At 32.9% G+C, this 23,897-nt stretch overlaps 1 protein-coding gene across 2 annotated transcripts; it reads left to right on the forward strand.

The window, feature by feature from the left end:
* The first annotated feature begins 256 nt into the window (after positions 1–256).
* On the forward strand, positions 257–11,135 carry LOC110811391 (Transcription factor jumonji (jmj) family protein / zinc finger (C5HC2 type) family protein). 2 transcript variants are annotated; one of them, XM_088216380.1, is made up of 11 exons: positions 257–887; positions 2,786–3,167; positions 4,905–5,061; positions 5,138–5,357; positions 6,311–6,364; positions 6,467–6,546; positions 6,672–6,949; positions 7,038–7,433; positions 7,545–7,939; positions 8,094–8,369; positions 10,258–11,135. In XM_088216380.1, the coding sequence occupies exons 1-11, from the start codon at positions 885–887 to the stop codon at positions 10,615–10,617; spliced, it is 2,601 nt and encodes an 866-aa protein (XP_088072506.1). In that variant the 5' UTR covers positions 257–884; the 3' UTR covers positions 10,618–11,135. The 2 variants fall into 2 exon arrangements, with proteins under 2 accessions (XP_088072506.1, XP_088072507.1); XM_088216381.1 differs by having other exon boundaries at positions 259–887; positions 8,097–8,369.
* The last annotated feature ends 12,762 nt before the right edge of the window (positions 11,136–23,897 follow it).

The raw sequence follows: 23,897 nt of genomic DNA on the forward strand, positions 1-23,897 counted from the left end.
TTCAGTTAAGATCCCACTTTTTGATCACTCCAGACCGTGATTGATTTTATTGCTGTACGCATAATGAACACCATATCAGATTTATACAGTCCATAGTTTTCTATATTTGGTCACTTTCCTATTTTGACAGCACTGTCCACTAAATTTACCTAAATACCCTCTTCTAATTATGGAAATCAGACGCTTTTTTGAAAGGTTATTTCGCAGAAAAAAACAATGAAAGCCGGGGAGGGGGGAGCTTCTAAAACGCGAGACGTGCGAAACGCGTTTTGGCCGGCAAGTCGTTTGGTTGAACCACCTAACAACCACCACTTTCGTTAACAAATTCCTTTTTTTCTCTTCTGTTAAAAATAAAAAATAAAAAACCGTTTTTTAAATAATTACAAAAAGGCACTAAAGCATTAATATTTTTGAGTATAAAACTATATATCATCCTTTTTTTTTAGCTCTTTTTCGGTTTCCTAACCTGCTCTCTCTCTTCCCCCTTCCTTCCTATTTTTTCTTTTACTGTTTCCTTTTTCTCTCTCCTCCTCCTCCCCCCGCCGGTTAACTTCTCCCGGTAACAGCCTCCGTTTTCCGCCGGAAAACTGCTCATCTGGTCCTGTTCATTCATAACCTCCGCTTACCTTGTCATATCCTCTATGACTTTTTCGGAGAGGAACTCGGATCTCTGAGTCTGACTCGTTACGTGGCTTTCCGCGAGAATGTGGCGGGTCCAGTTCGTGTTCGAAGCTTTGGTTTGATTGTCAATGCTGAAGATCGTGATCTAGGGTTTGGTTTTTAGATTTTGCTTCGGTTTGGCGGTTCTTCTTATTTTGGATTCTTCCTATTTCGATAAGTTCGAGACAAAAACGGAGGCGTATAGAGAAGGATTGCGGAATGAGATGGTATGGTGATTCCTTTCTTCTATTTTTCCATTTTTAGCTCTTACTTTTTTGTATTTTATTTTTGTTTCGACATCTCGTTTACCTGCGTATTTTATGAATTTGATTTCTTCATTTTTTGTTCAGATCTTAGACATTGTTCTGATTTCGCATCTGTTTCATCCTTTTTGGTCTGTCAATTTATTGTCAGTTCTTTTTTTGACATTTGGTTACTTGTCGATTAGAAAACTGCTTTAGATGCCCATGTTAGAAACTCTCTTCACCAACGAGAAATCTTCATGATACTAGATGGTTTAGGTGCACTTTCCGGGGGATGATTTTAGTTTCCTTTACGCGGTAAATTTTGGAAATTATTTTAATTTTTTTTTTCTATTTTAGAATTTTTTTGTTTTACTTTCGGTTTGCGTATAGCGGTAAAATTTGGTGCGGAAAGCTGTGGTCTGTGTTTTTAACATTCTAGTTTGGCAATTTTTTTGACCTTGTTCAAAAATTTTTTTCTGGATAAGATTGAGTATTTGAGTTTCTTTTCTGTTTCGGACAAACGCTCGATTATCATTCTGAATTGGTCAATTTCCCTTCGTAGTGGAGATTATTGACGATTATTGACTCGCAATTTAACATGGGAGCCGTAATTCTCTTTTTATTTTTTCGATAGCGATTTGGTCAAAACTTTGGGCGGACATCTTTGAAAGCAGAATTGACATTTACGCGTATAAAATATATGTATTTACGGCTAGTAATATAATATAGATGCTGTAAACAAGTATTAATTCTGCTGAAAATTTTAGAAAAAGGTACTTTTGTTTCAACCCTGTTTTTTATTTATTATTTTTAGTATTGGTTTTAGGCTTTTAATTTTTTTATAAAAATTGTGCATAATCACTAGTGTTGATGGAATGTTATTTTTCCAATTTATTTAGAAGTCCGTGGATGGCATGATGAGATTTTTCTTTTGGTTCAGTTCATTATATATGGTAGAAATATGTCAGGGACGCAATAGCTATTAGTTTTTCTTTTGGCCCGTCTGAATTTGGATTATTTTGCAAGTTTAGTTGCTTGAGAAGTTGTAATCTTGATATGCGACTTGACATCATGAATCAGAATTATAACCTCTCTTGTAGTAACAAATTGTACTTTCAAGACTATTGTATTGGTGCTCACTAACATGAATTTTAACCCATTAATTGATTCTTTTTTTTAATCTTTTTTCAATTTGAATATATTTTAACATTTATAATTATCATAGGGTTTGATGTTTTAAAAATTGTTTAATTTTTAATGATTGAGTCTAAGAAAAAAGTATAAAATAATTCCAATAGTTAAGAGATTAGAGGTTTTTAGAATAATTTATATGAAATTTTATAATTTTGTGAAATTAAAATAATTTGAAGTAAACAATTAAATGTCATAAGTATAATTTTTAGAATAACTTATTACAGTTGTTTACAACCTAATATTATCAAGTCAAATATTGTAATGAGGTGGTAATAAGTTGTTGCCAACCAAACATTGTAATGTAATTGCAATTCTATGGCAACATTATTTAGTTCTTTATAGATAATTATTACATTCCAGTTATATTTCATCAGCGAACCAAACATGTCGTTAATTTGAAGTATTGGATAAGGCTAGAACTTTCAATTAACATTGTTATTGTGGAAATTAGGTGCTATAATTTTCTTGTATCTCGAAAACTTAGTAAAAGAATGAACTTATTGTTGTTAGTTAGTCCATGGACCTTTGTAGATTAAACGGGTAAATTTGCTTGCAAATACTTATTGATATTTAACTGTGTGACACAAAAGTTGAATTTAACTTATAGTTATCTGTTTCAAATTCCTCAAGTTTTGGTCCTCTATTTGTGTTATGTTGATTTTATTTGCATGATTCTCCTTTGATAGGTGGAAGGGAGGGTCTGTTTGTCTAAAGAGGTTAAAAATGGGTTAGAATTTCTGAAGCGTAAAAGGCTTCGACGAATGAAATCAGGAACTATCCCTGAGACTGTAGGTATCACCAACATGATGACAAGAAGTGGAGGAGATGCTTTAAGAGCTTCAGCATGTGGCATGAGATTACATGGGAATGTGGATTCACTTTCACAGTTGAATGGTGCTTCCTGTGGAAAGGATGCTTTTTTGAAGCGCAAGGTGGAGAAGTTTGATACAAGTGATCTAGAATGGACTGAGAAAATTCCTGAGTGTCCTATATATTGCCCCAGCAAAGAAGAGTTTGAAGATCCTTTTGCTTATCTGCAGAAGATAGCTCCAGAAGCTTCAAGATATGGTAACACCTGTAACACCTGCGCAATGAAATTACTTGCATCAATCTTACTTACTCTTTTTATCTCTTTAGTTTCCGACAAAGAAATGGGGAAACCTAAACCTAGGACCAGATGGAAAGCTGACAAAAGAAACAGCAACGAGAAATCTTCTCTTGTCCCATCCAAATGTTTTCTTGTCTGTGCAATGCACTGGAGTGAGTGCGGGTTTGATTAACCACAGTGTTTTTATTTGGTAATTTTTGAGATTGAATAACCTTTTCTGGGTAGCTGATGTTAAATCCACAAGGGGGAGATAAATAGCCATCTCCGAAATTAAGAAGCTCCAACTGCTGTTTCATCTTAATGGTAGTATTTATTGTTTGTGCATTATGTTCTAGCATGAAAGCTCGTTTATTTGGCTGTTTGAATAAGTTCTGGACTTCTACTTGCCCTTCACCAAACTAGGCTGAAGTTCACGTGGTAGAAACTATCCTGAGATGTATAGCAATATCAACATTCAGTTGTAGCAGGGAAGGGTGTTAATAGCTTGTAGCTGGTGAATATAGCTGGTGATCTTTTTTGGGAGAGTTGAACCAACATGAAGTTCTGAAACTACGTAATTTGAATTTGCAAAATAGTTGTTTAAGGGAAACATGAGTAGCTCGGGTCAGTTAGTTTGCTTTGTTAGTGGTGGCTTGGTATGACTTATACAAGTTGACATGATTATTGCTGAAGATTGTGTGAAGAGAGTGCTGACTATCTCAGATGGCTATTGGAAGTATGCATGGCAGAGGGTGTGTTTTAGATCAAGTTTCCTTCTTATTAATATGAATTTCAGCTGACAAAAGAAAGAATTATAGGTAGTTTAAATTGCTAAAAAAATTTTCTCGGTCATCTGTGCTGAATAGTCAAGGAGAATTTCAGTGCTAGGAGAATGGTACAGTTGTCTCCACTGGATTTTTAGCTAGATAAGTCAGTAATTCTGGTTATCAGGATATATATGCTGTTTGCCATATGCTCAGTAGATAACCATCCCTTTGAGAGAGCATTAAGTTTACTAGTTCTCAAATTTGAAGTAATGATACTTGAATCCATCTTTTGCAGTGAATGTCAATGACCCTTACATTAAAATTTTAATTGACAATCAAGATTTGGTTGATTAATTCACCTTTAGATTGGATCAACTTGGTACATGAATGAATATAAACGTGATGGTGAATTTTTCACAACCCATATAATATCAACGTTTTATCTTGAGTAGTGGAATTACTTGTAATGGTTGGAGGAATACCTAATGGTTTTTGCTGGCAGTTTGATAATAATTATAAGTCAAAACAAGGTCACCACAATTTATTTTCTAGAACTTCAGAAGCAGTAATATCTGATAGTTGTCTAGTTTTATTAATAATATCTTTTATGTTACCATAAAATAGCGTCTTTCAATTTTGTAATGAAACTCACTTGTGAATAATTCATTAATGATGCAAAAGTCATTTGCATTATTAACACAAATCCTTGACAAATGGAAGCCACTAAGGTCAAAATAATTCCATTAGTATATAAAAAATTGTATAATGTATTGTATTTCTTTCGTTTAGTACTTTAAGTGTTGGTTTCTTCTTTCTGTCCTAAAAGCACTTCCAGTTATTTAGATTAATTTATGAAGATTAATCTGTAAAAGTTACTATGTTTCCTTTAATCCTTTAATCATATTGTTTCAATGACCAACTTATTTTATGCATCAATGCTTAAATTTTCAGGAATTTGCAAGATTATTTCCCCTTTGAGTGCAACAGTTCCTGCTGGAGTAGTATTGATGAAGGAGAAAGCAGGATTCAAGTTCACAACGAGGATACAACCTCTTCGTCTTGCAGAGTGGGATAGTGATGATAAAGTGACATTTTTCATGAGCGGAAGGTTAGTTTCTTAACGTTAATTTAACTTATATAGCTTGGGTATTTATTCTGGCTTTTGAGTACATGTAACTTTTCAGAAACTATTCCTTCCGTGATTTTGAGAAAATGGCGAACAAGATTTTTGCTCGTAGATATTGTAGTGCTGGTTGTCTTCCTGCCTCGTACTTGGAAAAAGAATTTTGGCATGAAATTGAATGTGGCAAGACAGAGACTGTTGAATACGCATGCGATGTTGATGGCAGTGCCTTCTCATCTTCACCCAGTGACCCACTTGGAAATAGCAAGTGGAATTTAAAGGTGTTTATTTCACTACTATTTCTATTTTTTTTCTTAAATCTTCAAGTCTTTTTTACTGAGACATTTTTCATTAAGTTAGGCATGGGGAACAATATAGTGAAATAGAATCACCTGTGTGCATGTATATGATTCCTAGAGCTCTTTCCCCATTTCTGTAAGTTCATTATTGACTATGAATGGCGGGACACTCGACTTGTTATTGTTACCTTCTGTTGTTACTCTTTAGAGGCATGTTTTTCAACATTTATGTTAAGATTTAGATGCTCATTAGAATTAACATGAGACTGTTGCCCCAAAAGGTTCTATTTCATGAAGCATTCCGCATCTTAGGATACAAAGTAGCTGCTTAATGGAAACTTTATATGTCATATTACTGGAAGAAAACACTGAGGGTTCAGTTGCTTCTTGCTTACTGCAAGGTAAAAGCTTTTATCTACAGCTGAACCAAAAATATCATGTATCTTGATTTGATACCATGCCAAAATTAGTGGGGGATGGTTTAAACCAAAGAACGTTTTATATGGTTGCAATTGAAAATAATATTAACATAGTGAGAATGGGCATACATGCCCTTCGAAAATTGTTCAAAGTCTTACATCACAATAGGCATGGTGATCATTGCTATATCGGGAATTATGATGAGGTTGTCCTTGAGGAAAAAGAAGTTGAGATCGGAGGAGAGACATGAAACTAATGCCTTATGAAACTAGACTTTTATGGGAAATACTAAAATCTTCCTGCTGAAGTGATGATATTCTTTGTGTTATATGGAAAATTTTAAATTAGCGAACTAATTTATCTGTTCTTTCTTCTTCTCAATCTTCAGTAATTTTCTCCTTTGATTTTTTTGAATAGAATTTCTTATGTTTTTCTTCTTCTCATATAATTTTATTAACTGCTGTGATTTATTGATGTTTCTTGATTCTGATTTTTACATGTTCTGTCCATTTCAGAGACTTTCACGGGTGTCCAAGTCTGTTTTGCGTCTTCTTGAAACAGCAATTCCGGTACTGATATATTGACGTTTCATTGGAATGTGCAGTATATGTCTGATTAGTCTCTAATTTCCATATATGGCCATGATTCACATTAATTTTGATCTCTTTCAGGGAGTAACTGAACCAATGCTTTACATTGGAATGCTATTTAGCATGTTTGCTTGGCACGTGGAAGACCATTACTTGTACAGGTAACAAGTTATGTTGTATATGTTTCAGTTTAAGCACATCTGACATATGATGCCTTTCTATATGTCTCCCAAACATTTCTATATCATTTTCAGTGATCATTTGTTTCCTTTCGTTCCAATAACAGTATTAATTATCATCACTGTGGGGCATCAAAGACTTGGTATGGCATTCCAGGTCATGCAGCTCTGAAATTTGAAAAGGTTGTTCGGGAACATGTATATACCAATGACATTCTTTCAGCAGATGGAGAGGATGGAGCCTTCGATGTACTTTTAGGGAAAACTACTTTATTTCCTCCAAATATTTTGTTAGAGCATGATGTCCCTGTCTACAAAGCTGTGCAGAAGCCTGGGGAGTTTATAATTACCTTCCCTAGAGCATACCATGCTGGATTTAGCCATGGTGAGACATCTTTGAAACATATGCAGGATGAAGGAAGTGTTTTTTGGCTATTTTATTAAATCTTTCTGTTTCTCTTGTAATCATATAGGTTTCAACTGCGGTGAGGCTGTGAACTTTGCTATTGGTGATTGGTTTCCTTTGGGAGCTATTGCCAGCTGGCGATATGCACACCTCAACAGGACGCCTCTGCTTCCTCATGAAGAGCTTCTGTGCAAAGAAGCAATGCTTCTCCATACAAGCTTAGAACTTGAAGATTTGGATTATTCATCTTTGGACTTGGCACCTCACCATTGCATCAAGATTTCTTTTGTGAAACTTATGCGTTTCCTTCATCGTGCTCGCTGGTACATGATGAAATCAATGGCATGCTCCAGTGTTTTTCCAAATACCTATGGAACCATCCTTTGCAGCTTATGCAAACGCGACTGTTATGTGGCCTTCATTAATTGCAATTGTTCCTCGCATCCTGTGTGCCTTCGCCATGGTAATTTTGTCTCAATATCGTGTTTTAGAGACCTATCATACATATATGTATTTTTTCTTTTTAAAAATTTTGTTTCCTCTGTTTATCTTGATCATAAGTTCCCCTGCACAGATGTTGAGTCACTTGATTTCTCATGTGGGAGCAGTCACACACTATTTTTGAGGGAAGACATATCAGTAATGGAAGCTGCAGCTAAGAAGTTTGAGAAGGAAGAGAGGGTATTATATGAAATTCAGCAGCAATCTAACACTGATGATGACCTGTACGCGTATCCATTACCAAAAGTGATAGGAGGTGATGTGGAGGATGGCTATCATCCTTATTGCGAGATAAATTTTGAACTGAGCCCTAGGATTAGTGTGAAAACTCATTTTCAGTCGCAACATAGACAACAGTTGGCGTACGATACTAGAAATATAAGATCTGCATTGACTGACGTTACTGCTGCTGCATCAAGTCTTTGTTCTGGTGTAGATCAATTTGATAGCTTATTCGTGCCCAGTAATGTATGCTTATATCCCTCTTTGCTGATTTTGTTTGCACCTTTCTGTTGTTATTTTAATGTTTTATGTTGTTAAATGAGCTTGCCATGCATTTCTGAAAACTATATCTAAATTGGAACTAATTGGTGTGTAATTTGCATTTTGCTACCATCCTAAGCAGGTACAGGGGCAAGCTAACTTAGGAAATTCTGATTCTAAGCTATCTGAAGAAGTAGCACGTAGCAGTTGTAAATCTTCTCTGTCCTCTATGTCTCGTGATGAATGTGTAAATTCCCATCCGGGAAATCTTTTTGTAGCACATGTTAAGCCTATTGTGGAGCAAGATAGTGATGGTTCTGATTCAGAAATTTTTCGGGTTAAGCGTCGTTCTTCTTTAAAGGTTGAGAAAAGAACTTCTAATGATGCCATGGGTTCAAAGAACTTTGAACACCAGGTAAGCTGGAGATTTATTAGTGTTGTTCTGAGCCAGTATTATGTTTTTGCAGTATGTTTGTAAATATGATATTCTGGTTTTGTCTGTTCATTTTGCCAGGCATTCTTTTCCCTTGGCATCTTGGTATAAAATCCGTTTTTTTTTTGTTTAAGAAAAATCTTGATATAATATCTTAAGAGGCAACATCTGCAAGGATTTTTTTTCTCTGGTCTGTGGTAAATGGAGATTGGTGCCAATAGAACTCATGCATGCAGCTTGAAATCTTGCTGTTACATTCTGTTTGTGCCCTACGTTGCATGTTCTTTTTGAGGTTTCTGTATGAAGAAAAAGGGAATCTGCAATTGAATAATACTGGTATAGTACATGGTCATCTGTTTTGGAGTTAATCCTAGGTTATTAGAAGGTCAAATGGGATATCAAGATTTCTGGAGTAAATGAATAGAAGATAAAGGCCCTGTTTAGTTAGGAAACTGTTCTGATTTTTTTCCTTTTCTGATTCATGTATGATCTTGCTCCCAAATGGGCATGATTGTTTGAAATTGGAAACAAAATTTAGAAATACTAATGAAAATAAATCATAAGTTTGAAATGAATAAAACGATGTTCTCAAACTCATGCCATATTTTTCTTATTATTTCCAAATCTTATTTTCAATTTCAACAACTGTACATCTTTGTTGTTGTTAAAACATGAATGAATCTAGAAAATGAAAATAGAAACAGTTACCTAAATAGTTAGTGCTCTCCCACATTTAGAATACTAATTCTAGTAGCCATCAATAAGCCAAGTTCTGCTTTGTACTTCCAATATTTAAGATAATTTCATCCATGTAATGAACTATGTGAAAAATTTCCTCTTTCTTTAGTAGTTGTAGAAAGTAGGGGACTGCTTTGATAGATGAAAACATATTCTAGTTTTCACTTTCTAAATTCACGTGTTTATGCATTTATTTATTTACAAAAGTATGTAAGAGTTTTTGTAATTGTGGAATAATTTAGCACAAACAAAAATAATTTTGTAGAAGACACTAAAACTAACATTATAAAATTTAAAATTCCGTAGTCACTTTCTCTATTGTTTTCTCATTTGTTGATTTGTATCCTTTTACAAACAAAATACATAAATTCAGAAAACGAAAACTAGAAAACCTTTTTATATATCAAACAGAGCCTAGATCTCTGTATTTCTGTTTCCAAGTGTTGTTTGAATCAAGGGATAAAGGTAGAAACTTTCTTCTCCAGATGTTATTTTTGTGATCTTCTTCTTTTCAGAGTGGATTTGTCCCAGAACTTCATAAAAACAGATTTTACAGAATTATGGTTTGCCTATAATCAGATTACTTGAAATTCATATCTTCGTCATATTTTTAAATTCCATAGTCTTGCAATCTCTTCTTTTTGCACATGTTTCTGTGCTACTTCGAGTTATATAATTTGTTTTCATTTTCTTACAAATTCATGGGGGTTTTTGAGAAAGTATTGGGTTTATGTGGCTGTGCTGGTTTGGCCAGCGCCATTAGGTGTAAAAAGGATTTGATAAATTGCTGTCCTTTGGGATTGAATCCTTCAGTTTGTAGAAGGTAATGGTGTCTGCTTTTCCGTTGTTTGTTTATGTGAAGCCATATGGGATCAGTTATATCAACGTGGCTCTATTTCAGCTATTCAAAAGGTTGTTGCAAGGACTCTGCAATTCCTCAATATTCACTTTGTGCGAGCATACTAAATTCTTGAAATGCTTTTATCCTGCTTGGTTGAGTCTTAAGCTAGAATTAAATGTCTGGCTGCTATTTCAGTACATTCTTTTACTTTATCTTGGTGGTCCCGCAGAGCTTTGTTTCGTGCTATTTCCTATATTAATTTGGATGATGACTATGTACTTGAATAAACAGGGGCTTAAACGTTTGAAGAAATACCTATCTGAGGGAAGATGTGGTGGTCATGTGATGTCATCAGAGTCCCGCAGAGTCAAGGAATCAAATCGCAGCTCATACCCTATTTCTGATCATAAGGAGGCTCTAGAAAGTTCCTTGAAGGACAGGTTTGCCAGAGGAAGTGGCATTCCCATTTCTATCAAATATAAGAAATTGGGGCATAAGGAGGCAGGCAATAGACAAAAAGAACATAGAAAGGATAGGATCCAGCAAGACTTAGGAAGGACGATCAGGCAGCCGCCCCCTCTAGAAATAGGGCCGAAGCGACTTAAAGTGAGAGGGCCAGCATATGTAGAGTCAGAAAGCAGATGGGGTTAAGTCGTAGATAGCAGGGAAGAGACTGATAAGAAATCTAGTTGGCCTGTCTCCGGAGAATATATCATCTAGAGCCTGACACTGCTTGCTAACTTTGTTTTCTCTATTGGGGTTCTAACAACACGGAAACATCTAAAGATTTGATTTACGGGGAGTAGCGGCGGACATTAACCAAGGTTAGGATAAATTTTTATATTCTTTGTGCAGGGCCTCGAATTGGAGGCAGCAGTGCACGGACAGTGAATTCTTGGGGTTCTCAGGCCGGGTTGTTTTTCTGTCATTGGCAGGAGAACCTTTTCCTGCAAATCAGCTGAAAAAGTAGAAATTTGGTTTAAGTAAGTTTGATGTAAATTTGCTTTTGTTTTTACCACTTCAAATTAATTCTTGTGGGGATGGGTGGGTGTGAATCCCTCGTCCTCCTGATGATTTTACAAGGTCTGCTGCTTTCCCTCTTAGGTTCTTCATTCTTTTTGTAGCAACAATCAAATTACGTTGAATAAAAAGTTGAGAGAAAAAAAAAATGGCCTATTTTTTTTTTTTTTTTTAATTTTGTTTAAATTTTCATATCAATATATTTATACATGTTAGCGCATCCCCTTTGTGGGTATTTCAAGACAATGATATCTGTGTTCCATGTAGGCTCGGGGGATGGTTTGCTTGGTGTGTGATTTGTTTTGAATGTTGTGGTACAGCTTATCCTCGGAACTGATAGATATTACTTTCAATGGCGCGAATAACTCAAAATCTCTTGGCCATGTCTCTTTCAGACATAGCTTCTTACTAGCAAACTTTTCCTTGTTCCCAAACCAGATAAAACTGCCAGACTGTTCTCTTTCCTATATTTTAATCAATCATGCTCTTCCCACATTTTATTTTATTTTATTTATTTATTCATATACAACTTACCTTTAATGGGCTGAGCCGAATACTTACCAAGCTTGTTTGGTCCGACTTAGTTCCATTTGACTTGGACCCATAACAATATGAGCGTGGTCCAGACTTTGCCTGAAAAAAAGAAGTGGGAGGGTTAGCGGTAATAGTGAAAGGGAGGTCCTTTACGGTTTGGTCCGTACAGAGTAGTAAATGTTCTAGTTTAGTTTGGTTAAATCCCGGTATAAAAGGCACCACGCGGTGAGTGAAAATGGTGGGACCAAGTGGCCTCCTACGGTGTTGGAGCCATATTTACCTTCTTTGATCTCACCCTTAAATGAAAAAAAAAAAATGATAACCATTTACATGTCGTGTGAATATAAAATATTCCAATTGTAATTTGTGTTTCATTTTTCTCTAAAAATTATTCAATTATATAATTGCTGATTGAGAATTGAGTGTGTTATATAAGGTTTGTGGGTCCCAATCATTTCTACCTTTTTTTATTTATTTATTTATTTATTTATTATTATAAAATTATTTGAGGATGATGAAGAGAATAAAGAGTGTGGAATTGAAGAAAGTTAAAACAAAGAAAAAATTGGAAGAATGAGAAAAGGAAGAAATTAAACTGGGACAAAATTAAATATTAATATATTAATTAATGGGTTCTTGTCAAAAATCTATATATTTCTTTCAGTCACCAGTCTCTCTGGATTTGTAGGGTTATTTGTCTAAAGCTTCCATTTGCTCTTAAGTCGTTGGAAAAGATTCAAAATGTTTCCACTTTTTTGTTTTGGGCGAACAGGATCCTATACCTACTCTCTGCTTCAGTTTTGGAAATTATAAAACTTGTAAGATCTACTTTAAAGTCTTGTTAATGTGGGTTTTGATTGGAGAAAAATCTTCTTTTTAAGTTGTGGTCAAGTTTTCTTGGGAATAATACGCGTGTGTGTTTCAAAACTTTGGGTGTTTCAGATTGGGAGAAACTACTTAACTCAACTGGCATAATTTCTCCTTTTTAAGGTCTCCAAAAGTCATAAATGTCTTTGGGAGAGGGATCTCTTCCACTAAATTTCATCCACTTTCTTTTTATCATAAAATTTGGGTTTCTAAAACTTGCCAGCTTTGTATACCCATCTTCCATTTTTATTGATTACTGATTTTTAATCTTTTATACCGCCTAAATGCATAGCTTCTATTTTTATAATAAATATCAATCCCGCTGTTGTTTTCTATACTTTCAATGTAATATTATTTGATAGAATATTTAAGATTTAATTGTTATCTTAAAGTTCATAATTAAAGTGATATTTTATACTTGGGAACTTACAAAATCATAGAATATAATTGCAGTTAGAGTATATATTTTCAAAATACTAAGTTTAAATACATTATTTCTCTTGGACAATTTAGGATTTTTACTAATAAAAAATCAAAATCAAATTATTAAAAGAAAGGTAAACACTAACAAGACCAAGCTTTATATAACAAGTAATTGTTAGATTTACATATAACATTTGGAAAGTTGTTTCATTATATTTCTCTCTCTTTTTTCTTTCTTTCTTTCTTTATGGGGGATGGGGTGGGGGAGATGTTTTGTTATTTTGAGAGAGAATTAAAGTTAACACATAGAATATAATTTCAATTGAAAGATAAATAAGTGCACGGTCAAAGTCGTGCCCAATTATGTAAAAGTATTTTCTTTTTTCATTAAAATAAAATAAAATAAAATTAAAAGCTTGTTTTTTTTTTTAAAAAGGAAGAACAAAAAGAAGGCAGAGGCATTAGTCATGTCATAGATATTAATTAATTAATTAATTGGGATGATAAACTTGATGTGAAATAAAAATATCTGGGTATAGAATTAGAATCCACTCATCAATGGAAGACAATCAATTAGAATTAAGGAACATATCAGCTTTAATTTATGATTATTGGAAAATGTCCCACATTGATTTAATTAATTAACTAGAAAAAATTTGATATACATATATCTAGACAAACCTGATTCTGATTGCCTTCTCAAATTGGGAACAAAATCTTTGGATTAATGCAGCAAAGTTTCCTTACACGTAATAAATAATATGATCAGAACGTATTTAGCATAGGAGAAGAATATATTGAATGAGCCAGGGAAATTTAGAATTTTTATTTATCATAAGTAGTAACATCAAATTTTAAAATATTCCTAACATGAAATATACCTTCAAAAGCAAAATTTGTCTTCAATTTCTTTAATTGATTTTGATTTTGATTAACCAATTCGTTTGATTATTTATTTCTACTTAAAATGGTAATTATGTGCATTTAATATTTATTGCAATTTAATTTCTAATAATATCTTTTTATGATAATTTAATCGCACTTTTAGTTTTTATTTATTTTTAAATAAAAAAAAGCTTAAAAATAATTATTTCATGTTTAAATATTTTAAAGAACAAACAATACATAGAGATCACAGTTTGCATCTCCCACCTTTTGTCTTAAATATTGATGATTGCAATGAAACTCTCAAGGGTAAGAATATAAATCTTTCAAAAAATATTAATCGCGTTAGATATTTTACAAAAAAAGAAAAAAGAAAAATTATGGTTTTTTAAAATTCCGATATCATTCTAAGATTTAAATATTAAATAGAGATCGAGTTTATTAAACACATTCATGTTTTTTAAAGGAGACGGATTTTTATATTTTTATGTGCTTATTTTTTCTTTGAGTTTCTATATGTAACACCCTAAATTGTTATTATTTTTTTTTAATTTAGGATTTAATTACAAATATAATTAAATAATTTTTCAATTTTCTTTATTTATTTAGAGTAAAAAATTAAAATAAAATTAATGAAAGATTAAATTAAAAATAAGTTTGAAAAAAATAGGTGAAAATTTGAATTATAGGGGTATTTTTGAAAGAAAAATCAGAAATCATGGGTCAAAATGTAATTTAAAGAAATTTCATCACGTCAGACACCCGATCAACAAGCCCAATGAATCAGGATGCGTCGCGTGGTAGCGGACGCTGACGTGGTGCCGTGCAGGCGATCCGCGTGCCTCCGATCAAACGACCCAGATCCATTCCCGCGCGTACGAACGGCCCAGATGCGTACCCTCCCCAAATGCTATCGGACAGCCAGATTTGAACGCGATCCGATGGTATAGATTAGATCGCAATAGACGGTTCAGATTGAATCGCGATGAACGGCTTAGATTCACTCCCTATTTAATCGCGATCGGACGGTTCAGATTAAACGTGATGGACGGTCTAAATTAAAAGCGGACGGATATAAATAACCACCATCCACACCAAGCCCTAATCCTAGCCGCCAGACCCCCTTGTTGGAGAAGAAGACCCGGCCGCCGAGAAGGAGATTGCCGCCATCCACCCTGCACCGGAGCTCTTTCCGACTGCCAAAAAAGGTAAAATTTTTTTTACTCGAAATTCAATTTTAAACACACCAATGGCCAAATCGGAGCCAAAAGACTAGCCAATTGGCCGAAAAACACCGACGAAGCTCGGCACTGCCGCTGCAGGGAATTTCACAAAACGCCTCCAATGAGGCCTTTTCCGATTCCCATTATATGTAATTTTTCCACTATTGTGATCATCGTGTAATTCTCTACAGATTGACAAGAGCAAAATACCCAACTGCAACGTGATCCGGAGGAGTCGCCGCACAGGGGAGCACCGCCGTCGGTGAATTTCAGTTTTTTATATTTTTTCGGCCAACTGAAGTCCTTTAACGTATTTTCTCACAGAGATCGATGCAGAATCAGCTGAATTCGGCTGAAAGCGATCGAAAACAGCCGACTCGAGGCAGACTGCCGCCACAGGCGGCCGCGCCGTCGCCGGAGCACGGTGCAGCTGCGATGCCGAAATTTTGAAATTGGCCAAGTGGGCCCTAGAACTGATTTTGGGTTTGTTTGAGACATTTGTAGATACTATTAGCGCATTTTAATTTTCAAAGAAAAATTCTGGGAACTTGAGAACCACCCGTAAATGTAGTCGAACAGCTTTCAGGCATCAAATCGAGTAAGAATCCCTCACCCTATTCCCTATCATAGAATTGAAGTATAAATAAATAATAATATGATATTTTGTGTGAATTTAGAAAATGTGCATAATTAATTACGGATTGCTAATGGAGCCGGAACCAAAAATTCTCTATTGTTATTTTATTGATTGTTTTACAGTTTAAATGTATGATAGTACCTTATTAATTAATTTTATAGCTTTGAATGCATGTATCGTTTATTATATATATTTATTACTGAATTGAAAAAAAATTAAAGGTTAAACCATAAAAATTGTGTGATGAAATGAATAGATAAAACGACAGTTTTACTAGATATCTTGAGAGATGGTGGACGGACTGGGTACATAGAAAACTTTACCGTGAACGTTGTCTCATACCGGATAGGATATGATAATTTGGCGCTCATACCGGACGGGGTATAGGGACGCCCGGTTCACCCTCATACCAGACGTGGTATTGAAGTTTGGTAAATTGACACTCATACCAGACGGGGTATGGGAACGACCCGTAATTAAAAATGTTGAATAAAAGGGTTCATGCATAACGGGGACATCCCTATGAACCCCTATGGATATCAGCAGACTGGTAAAAAGAGTTATAGTTATTGTTGATTTATTGATGATAGATATAGATTTATAATGTGTGCTATGATTGCTGATTATACATAGAATCATAATCTATATAATATTATTGTCTGTATAGATTATTTTTATGAATCTCACTACGGTAAGTGAACGGTAATAGTTTTATTATTGATAAATGAATTTTCTTAAATTAAGTATTCAATTAGTTATTTTGATTTTATACCAACCTTTACTTATGTGTCGGTGATATAGTGTGATATCCTTACTGGACTAGTGTAGCTCATCCCTTATTTAACCATTTCAAATCAAAAGGATTAGGTTACAGAGTCTGATCCGCAAGAGGATTGCGAGTAGATACTAGATTTCTTTATTTTCCGTTCATTTTCTTATTTCTTGTATTACTTTCAAAAAGGTGAATTCCGTAACACTGTTTGGTACTTTAAGTTATTTGTATAAGAAATATAAACCCTGAACTTTTATTACGCTTCCGCACTTTAATTATTTTTTATTTCATTTGAATATTTCCGGGACCGTTACACTATATGACATACTTGTTAAGAGGAGTAAAAAAAAAAATGCAAATTTATATCAACAAATCATTGGTAATTTTTAAACTAAGGTTTTGTTATTTGTGATGTACTTCTCTTCTTTTTACAAATGATATAGAGCATGTTGAAAATTAGTAATTACATAAGATATTTCACTCTTCATTGCACATGAAAATCTTTCAAATAGTTTCCTAATAAATACTCTCATATCTTTGAATATCATTTTTTAAGAAAGAAATTAATGAATTTAAGATAGAAATATATCTTAAGCTCACTTTGTCCATAATTTGTATTTTAAGTAATCTTATCAAATTTGTGTATTCACTGAATTCATCAAGATCTTGCATTTTCTTAGGTTATTTTGATAACTAAATATCTCTATTATGACCTATGACCCAAAAAATCATATGAAACGTATTGTCTTCAAATAGAATAACCTCTTAGCCATTTCATTAGCTTGTCTATAGACCTGTTCCCAAAACTTGTAGTGGTTAACCTCTTGGTCCACCTTCTATCAAAATTCCATTGAATCATGTTTCCCCTTCAATTCTACGTGTGCACTATCACCTCTAACTAACAACACTCATGTCCATGATGATATCACACAACGTGCATCAGGAATTGCTTGAAAAACCTCATATTTTTTTAAAAAATACATTCCTCATGTCTTCTGTATATACAACAAATAATCACTTAGAACAACATATTTAAAATCAAGAAAATATATACCATTATTATTAATAGTGTGAAGAATATATGACAACATGACATTTGATTAGTGAATAATAATAATCACAAACACTTTGTAATCTAACAAAATTATCATAATGTCAACAACAAATAGTAATTTTCAGCCGTGAGAACCCCACTTTTATTAGTTTATGAAGAACCTTTTACCACTAGCAGTGAGAGGTTTCTTTCCATTACTAATTATTATGAAGATATTTCCATCGCCAATATTCTTACATGGTCATTTACACAACTACATATTTTGGAAGTGACTACGAGTAATTTACTGAGAAAACTTAAAAGGAAGATCGAAAACCATTTGTTCATGGCGAATGTAACGAAAAGAAATTCTCGCAGTGTACGTATGCAACAAAAACTTGAAAACATGAAGGATTTGAATGAAAAAAGCAGTAAAGTTTGTAATCTTTTTTTTTTATATTATTCAAAACTTGAGAAGAATAAATTGATATCTGTGCTGCTGAAAGGTTGTCTTGCAAATGCATGCACAAATTTTGGCTTTTAAGATCCAAACCTAACTAATTAAATTAATAAGTTAATTACTGAGAAATAGGATAGTTTATTGAAATTCCATAATTAGTGATTAAATTAATAATATTCTTATTAATTCAGTAAATCAATAAAATTCTTACTAATCAATAAATTATTATGCATTTATTTCTATATTAATTATTCTCTTTAAAAAAAAAAATGATTTTATTTTCCTTTTATTCTTTTCCCTTTAATTTGTCTTATTATTCTAACTTATTAATAATATTAGTTTTAGCATTAACTAATGCTTATATATGAAATTATTATTATTATATTAGTACTCAACATATTGAATTTAAGAGCAAGAATATAGAAAAAATGAATATGTGTACAAGAATATAATAGAAATAAGTAGTTAAAAAAATATTTTAATTTAAAAAGAAATTAAAATATAATTGTTTCTAAAAATAATGAAATTTAGTTACAAATTATTATTGAAATTGTTGTTTAATATATTAAAAAAAAACAAAAACAAAAGTGTTGCCGATGTCAATACATATATATATATATATATAAAATATATCACACATATAGATAGAGATTTGAAAATCACAAAGTTGAAAATTAGGTTTTAACTCTATCGTTCTATTGAAAATAATAGAACTAGTTATTAAGAACTGATTGAACATATAATATATATTGTATTCGATGATTTTGACAAATACATATATTTTGTAACAGTAAAATTTACAGACGTACACTTTATTTCTTAATCACAATTTTGTGATCTTAAAGATTGAGAAGTAAAAGGGGGACATATTGACCCATTTTGCAAAATTTCAATCACAAATATATTGTCTCAATTATTGTAGTGACACTTGATGTCGGTATGAGTATTATTTTCCACCATGATTAATCATATACATATGTATCTATCTATCTATCTCTCTCTCTCTCTTTATATATATATATATATATGTATGTATCTTAATCCTTAACTATTGTTTGTAATTTTCAATTAGTCACTATCCATTCGTCATATTCTACAAGAAAAGATTAATTAACCAAATCACGTGATCTTAATAAATAAAGAATTATATTTTGTTATGAGATTTTCTGTATTATACACTTTATTTATTCATTTAAAATTGAAAAAATTATAAATTATTATAAACTTTGTTATGATCTAATTTATATATAATATACCAAATGCAAAATATAATTAGTATTGTTTATTTTTATATTTGGAGGGTTAATTATATAATATGTATATGTATAGGTATATGTATATGGTACATGGGAGGAATGTCACCGTAACAACAGTTATGTGGACCTCCCAAAAGCTAAAGGAGGTAAGCAAATCTTGAGACATTTATAATTGAAAGTCACGATGTTGGTATATATATGATCAATCATTATCTATTATCTTAATCGCATAGAATTTCCAAGCACAATTATTATCGATAACTTGTTTGACTCCACGCCTATCAATGTAGTAATAATCCACAGTGAGAGAAAATTAATTAATTTATTAAAGTTAATGCGAAACATATGTTTTATTTTTAACTAGTTGGGATTATCATCCTACTTGTATGGGTCAAAAATGTAATTTAGGAGATTCTTGCAAACTCAATTTAGCTAAAAATATATATATATATATGTATTTTTCATGATAAATACATACGTATTTGTATTTGTATATACATACATATAGGGGTATTTATTATTATTTTTTTTGAGACAGAAATGATAAACATATTTAAAGAGTAAAATTATCATACACCAACAAAATCATAAGTGTTCCTGTGTGACATAGTTGTCACGTCGCAAAACTCTGCAAAAAGATGATTTACAATAATACAGAAGACGTTGTCACTAGGTTGAGATTAAATACCAAAACATGCACCAATCTAATGAAAGTAAAAAAAAAAAAAAAAAAAAGAGATGAGCATAGACTTTAAATTGCTAGAAAAAAATAAATAATAAAAAATACACGTAAAATAAACTAATAAACTTCCAAAAAAACTACAACTACACGAATAAACTAAATGTTTAAAATGAAAACTAAACTCTAATTTTGAAGATTTATCAAATCAGAAGTACATCATTCATCAATAACTTTTTATCTCTTTGAAACCAAAATTTTATATATTTTATTAATTATGCATTAAAAAAAAAACATAATAAAACCACGAGTAAACATACACGTGTCACAACTAGTTAGGAGAAACAAAACTCCGAAAAAAAATTACAAGTTTTTATGATTTTTGGACTTGCTTGCGATCTTATTGGAATATAGATCATACGCTATAAAAAATTAAAGCTCATAATCACATTTTGGAGATTCTAAATTTATTGAAGATTGATAGGTTGCGCAAGTGTTTAAATGCTATTTCCATGATGCAGCTTGACTAATTGTGATTAGCACATATAATTATTTATTTATTTTATTTTTATTTTTCATTTTTTATTTTTCTAATTTGTTACTATTATTGTTTATTTATTCATTACTATATTATTGTTATTATTATTATTATTATTATTTAATATTATCTCTATAATTATGCGTATAATGTATTCCATCCATTTATCCTTAATTATTAAATTATATATAAAAACATAGAGATGGAGAATTTAAAAAACATTCAAAATTGAAAATAAGCTAAATAACCTAAAAAAGAAAAAATTAGAAAGAATTTTGCCTATCGACCCCTATATTAGTTGTTGTTGTTGTTTTTTTCTTTTTTTTTTTTTAATTTAAGTCTGTGTACTAATTTTTGGTCCATTTTAAGTTATACTTTAAAATTTCTAACAAATCCACCTTTAATACTAACTGCCATTTAGGTACAATTAATTTTTGGAGATATGGTTAATAACATATCAAAATTATGACATAGAAGTGACCTTATCAATTGGTGGAAATACCTTATCAACCCTTTTACTAGTTGGAATTTTCTGTTTAAACCCCTATACTAATTTACAGTCTATTTTAATCTTATATTTTTAAATTTTTACCAGATCCACCTTTAGCATTAATAATAAAGTGTTAACTTATAAACACATTCAGGGTTATTAGCTTCTAAATACATTGTCAATAACGTGTCAAAATCATAACATATAAGCGATAATGTGTCAATTGGTGTGTTATCCATATCATATTAAAAACTTGAGAATTCCATCTAAGTCTACGAGAATCATTTTCTCGCCATCTATCCCCTTCATACCCTAATTTTAAAAACCTCAAATCCCAAATTTTTAAGTCATTTCCTCATTTTCTCTTTCTTCTTCCATCCCATAGTTGTCCCTAAAATCAAATGGCAAACAACATGATCTTCTCATCATCTCTTTCTTCCTTGTCGATGATGGTCACTGTAAAAAATAAAGAAGTAGAGAAAGACAAATAGTAAATAATGCTTATGGCTTTACATGAGTTTTTAGTGTTGATATGTAACGTTTTACCATTTTACTATAAATACCATTTTACCATAAATTCATATTAATCATTTTGTTATTTGGCTTTTTTCTGCTTCTTTCTCTAAGTGAAGATTCCATAAAATGTCTTTCTTTGGTGACCATGATTGGTAAAGAAGAAGTAGATAGTGAAGATATCACTTTGTTCCCTATTTGGTTTTAGGGACAAAAATGGGAAGAAAGAAGAAGGAGAATGACAAGGAGATGACTTTCAATGGATAATTCTTTGGGCAAGCTGAGCGGGTCAGATCGGCCAGTCTGCACGGGCCGTAGACAGCGAGCCTGCAGGTTAGGCCACGGGTTGCACGCTGGGTTGGCTAGGCTGGTTCTAGGCCCGTTCGCATGGGGCGTGCATGTTCGACACCTTGGGCTTGCATGCGTGCAGCAGGCTTTGCGTACGCTACTTGTGGGCCTTCTGAGCCGTGCAGTGGGCCCCACGTATGGTGCTTGCAGGCCTTTTGGGCCATGCGACGGAGTTGCTAGTTCCACCTGTATGCGAACCTTGTAGCGTACATGTGCATGTCGCACGCATGTGGGCTGTGCACACTTGGTTCACATGGGCCATCTTCCTCGGACGTGAGCTTTCTTGCAATTCTTCAAGTCCATTAATCATACTCGGGCCTTAAGTCTTTTGGCTTGAACAAACTTGACCTATATATTAGAATAATCCCAATTAGGAAAGTAGTCAGGGATGAAATTATTTTTTTGTTCTGGGCATTCCTGTTTAGGAAACTAGAACTTACTTTTCTATTTGAGTCGGGACTTGGTGGATTCCTTCTTAATACAGATTGGTATCTTTGATACTAAATTTAGGTTATCCAATATCATATCATCCTCCCATTCTTCAAAAAGATTCATCCTCAAATCTGGGCCTTCATTACAAGGGAAAAGATTAGTGATTAAAATAGAAAACACATCATACTTCCCTGACATGTTTACTCTGTTGTTGATGCATGTCATGACTTGATTCACGATTCCTCCAGGATCTGGATCAAATTTTTGTAGCCTATTTGCCATGGTAATTATTTGTAAGAGGAAACAATACGACTATGCAAAGAATGGTTGAGATCAAAATGAATCTCCTTGTAGGTAAGTACAATAAAACTTTATTTTTCACAAGAGATATTCCTTAACAGTGTGTCTCTGTTGTCAAGACACCCATTTATTTTTGCTCTATGTTTTTATCTTAATAAAACATCTTTAGCTATTTGTCAGACTTCTTCGATGCTTAACGGCCCATTAGTTTTCTTTTTGGCATTCTCTCTCTCTTCTGCTCTCCTTGAGTATTCATGAAAGGACTGTTTAATTTTAACTTGATCTTCATGTGCCTTTTTTGGTGATAAAGGCATAAGTACATGATTCATACCATCCTTTTGAATGAATATTGATTGATGCGGCTGCCATGTTGGACTTATCTATTAAACTGCCAAGGTCTCTCAAGTATCAGGTGACTGGCATGCATAGGTATAATATCATAACATACCTCATTGTGATATTCTCCGATTGAGAATGGCATTATGACTTGCTTGGTAACTTGGGTTTTAATACACTCATTCAACCACCGTAACCGATAGGGAGTCAGATGTTTGATGTATGTCAACCCTGCTCTTTCCACAAATAGAGTGTTTCACATTAGCACAACTACCACTATCAATGATCATTCCATATACCTTACCATTGACAAGACATCCCATGTAGAAAATGTTCTCCCTCTACTCGTGGTCTTCACTCCTAATTTGCACGTTGAGAGCTCTTCAGACAACAAGGACATTACTCTCAAGTGGAGCATCTTCGATGGATTGAGACATAGTGTAGTACCTGCAAGAAAGGTTAGTGAAAAAAATACATTCTCTCCCTCACCTTCCCTCATGTTTACCTCAAAATTCCTCAATTGACAACTTCGTCTATTGAGTCGAGTGTTCAGAATCAGAATCACTTGAGTCAGGCCTACATGTTAGTCTTGTTGACACAACAAGGAACCTTAAAGGATTCTGATTTCTACTGAAGCTCAGAATTAAACACACAAAGGAAGAAATAGTGTGTTTCTTGTGTGTTAAGCAATTAGAACCGATTAGTCACTTAAATAGTAATTTTTTTTGGTAATAGAACAAGAGTAAAATAAACGATAGAAACGTAGATCACAAAGATTAATAAGATAGACTAATGCGTAGGGATCCGATCAATGCCTATGTATATAACTTGATGGTATACTTATACTACCCCCAATTTGCTAGCTATACTCTACGACCAGTCAGGTTTCTTTATGCAACATTGATGTAAGATTATAGAAATGCAATTTGAAAATTAAACGTGAATAATGTGTGGAATGAAAACACAAGTTTTCGCTTGCACCCATTAGTTGAGGTACTTTGCCTTCGATTTCTCAAAGGATTTATAGTCACTAGTCAGGTGGCTATTATGCTTTTATCATGCAAAATGCAAAATATGTGTTAATTGTCTTATAGGATGCGATTGAGATATTTTTGATATTTTTTGATATAGATACTTTTTTTTAATAATAAACATGAACCATTTGAATTGAATGGATAGATATGA

This window comes from Carica papaya, chromosome 3 (assembly GCF_054855325.1).
Source record: "Carica papaya isolate Zhongbai chromosome 3, ASM5485532v1, whole genome shotgun sequence".
Classification (NCBI taxonomy): Eukaryota; Viridiplantae; Streptophyta; class Magnoliopsida; order Brassicales; family Caricaceae; genus Carica; species Carica papaya.

Coding starts and splice junctions, on each gene's coding strand:
- LOC110811391 (XM_088216380.1), top strand. Junction 5,062..5,137: donor ACATTTTTCATGAGCGGAAG/GTTAGTTTCTTA, acceptor GTAACTTTTCAG/AAACTATTCCTTCCGTGATT. Junction 5,358..6,310: donor ATAGCAAGTGGAATTTAAAG/GTGTTTATTTCA, acceptor TGTCCATTTCAG/AGACTTTCACGGGTGTCCAA.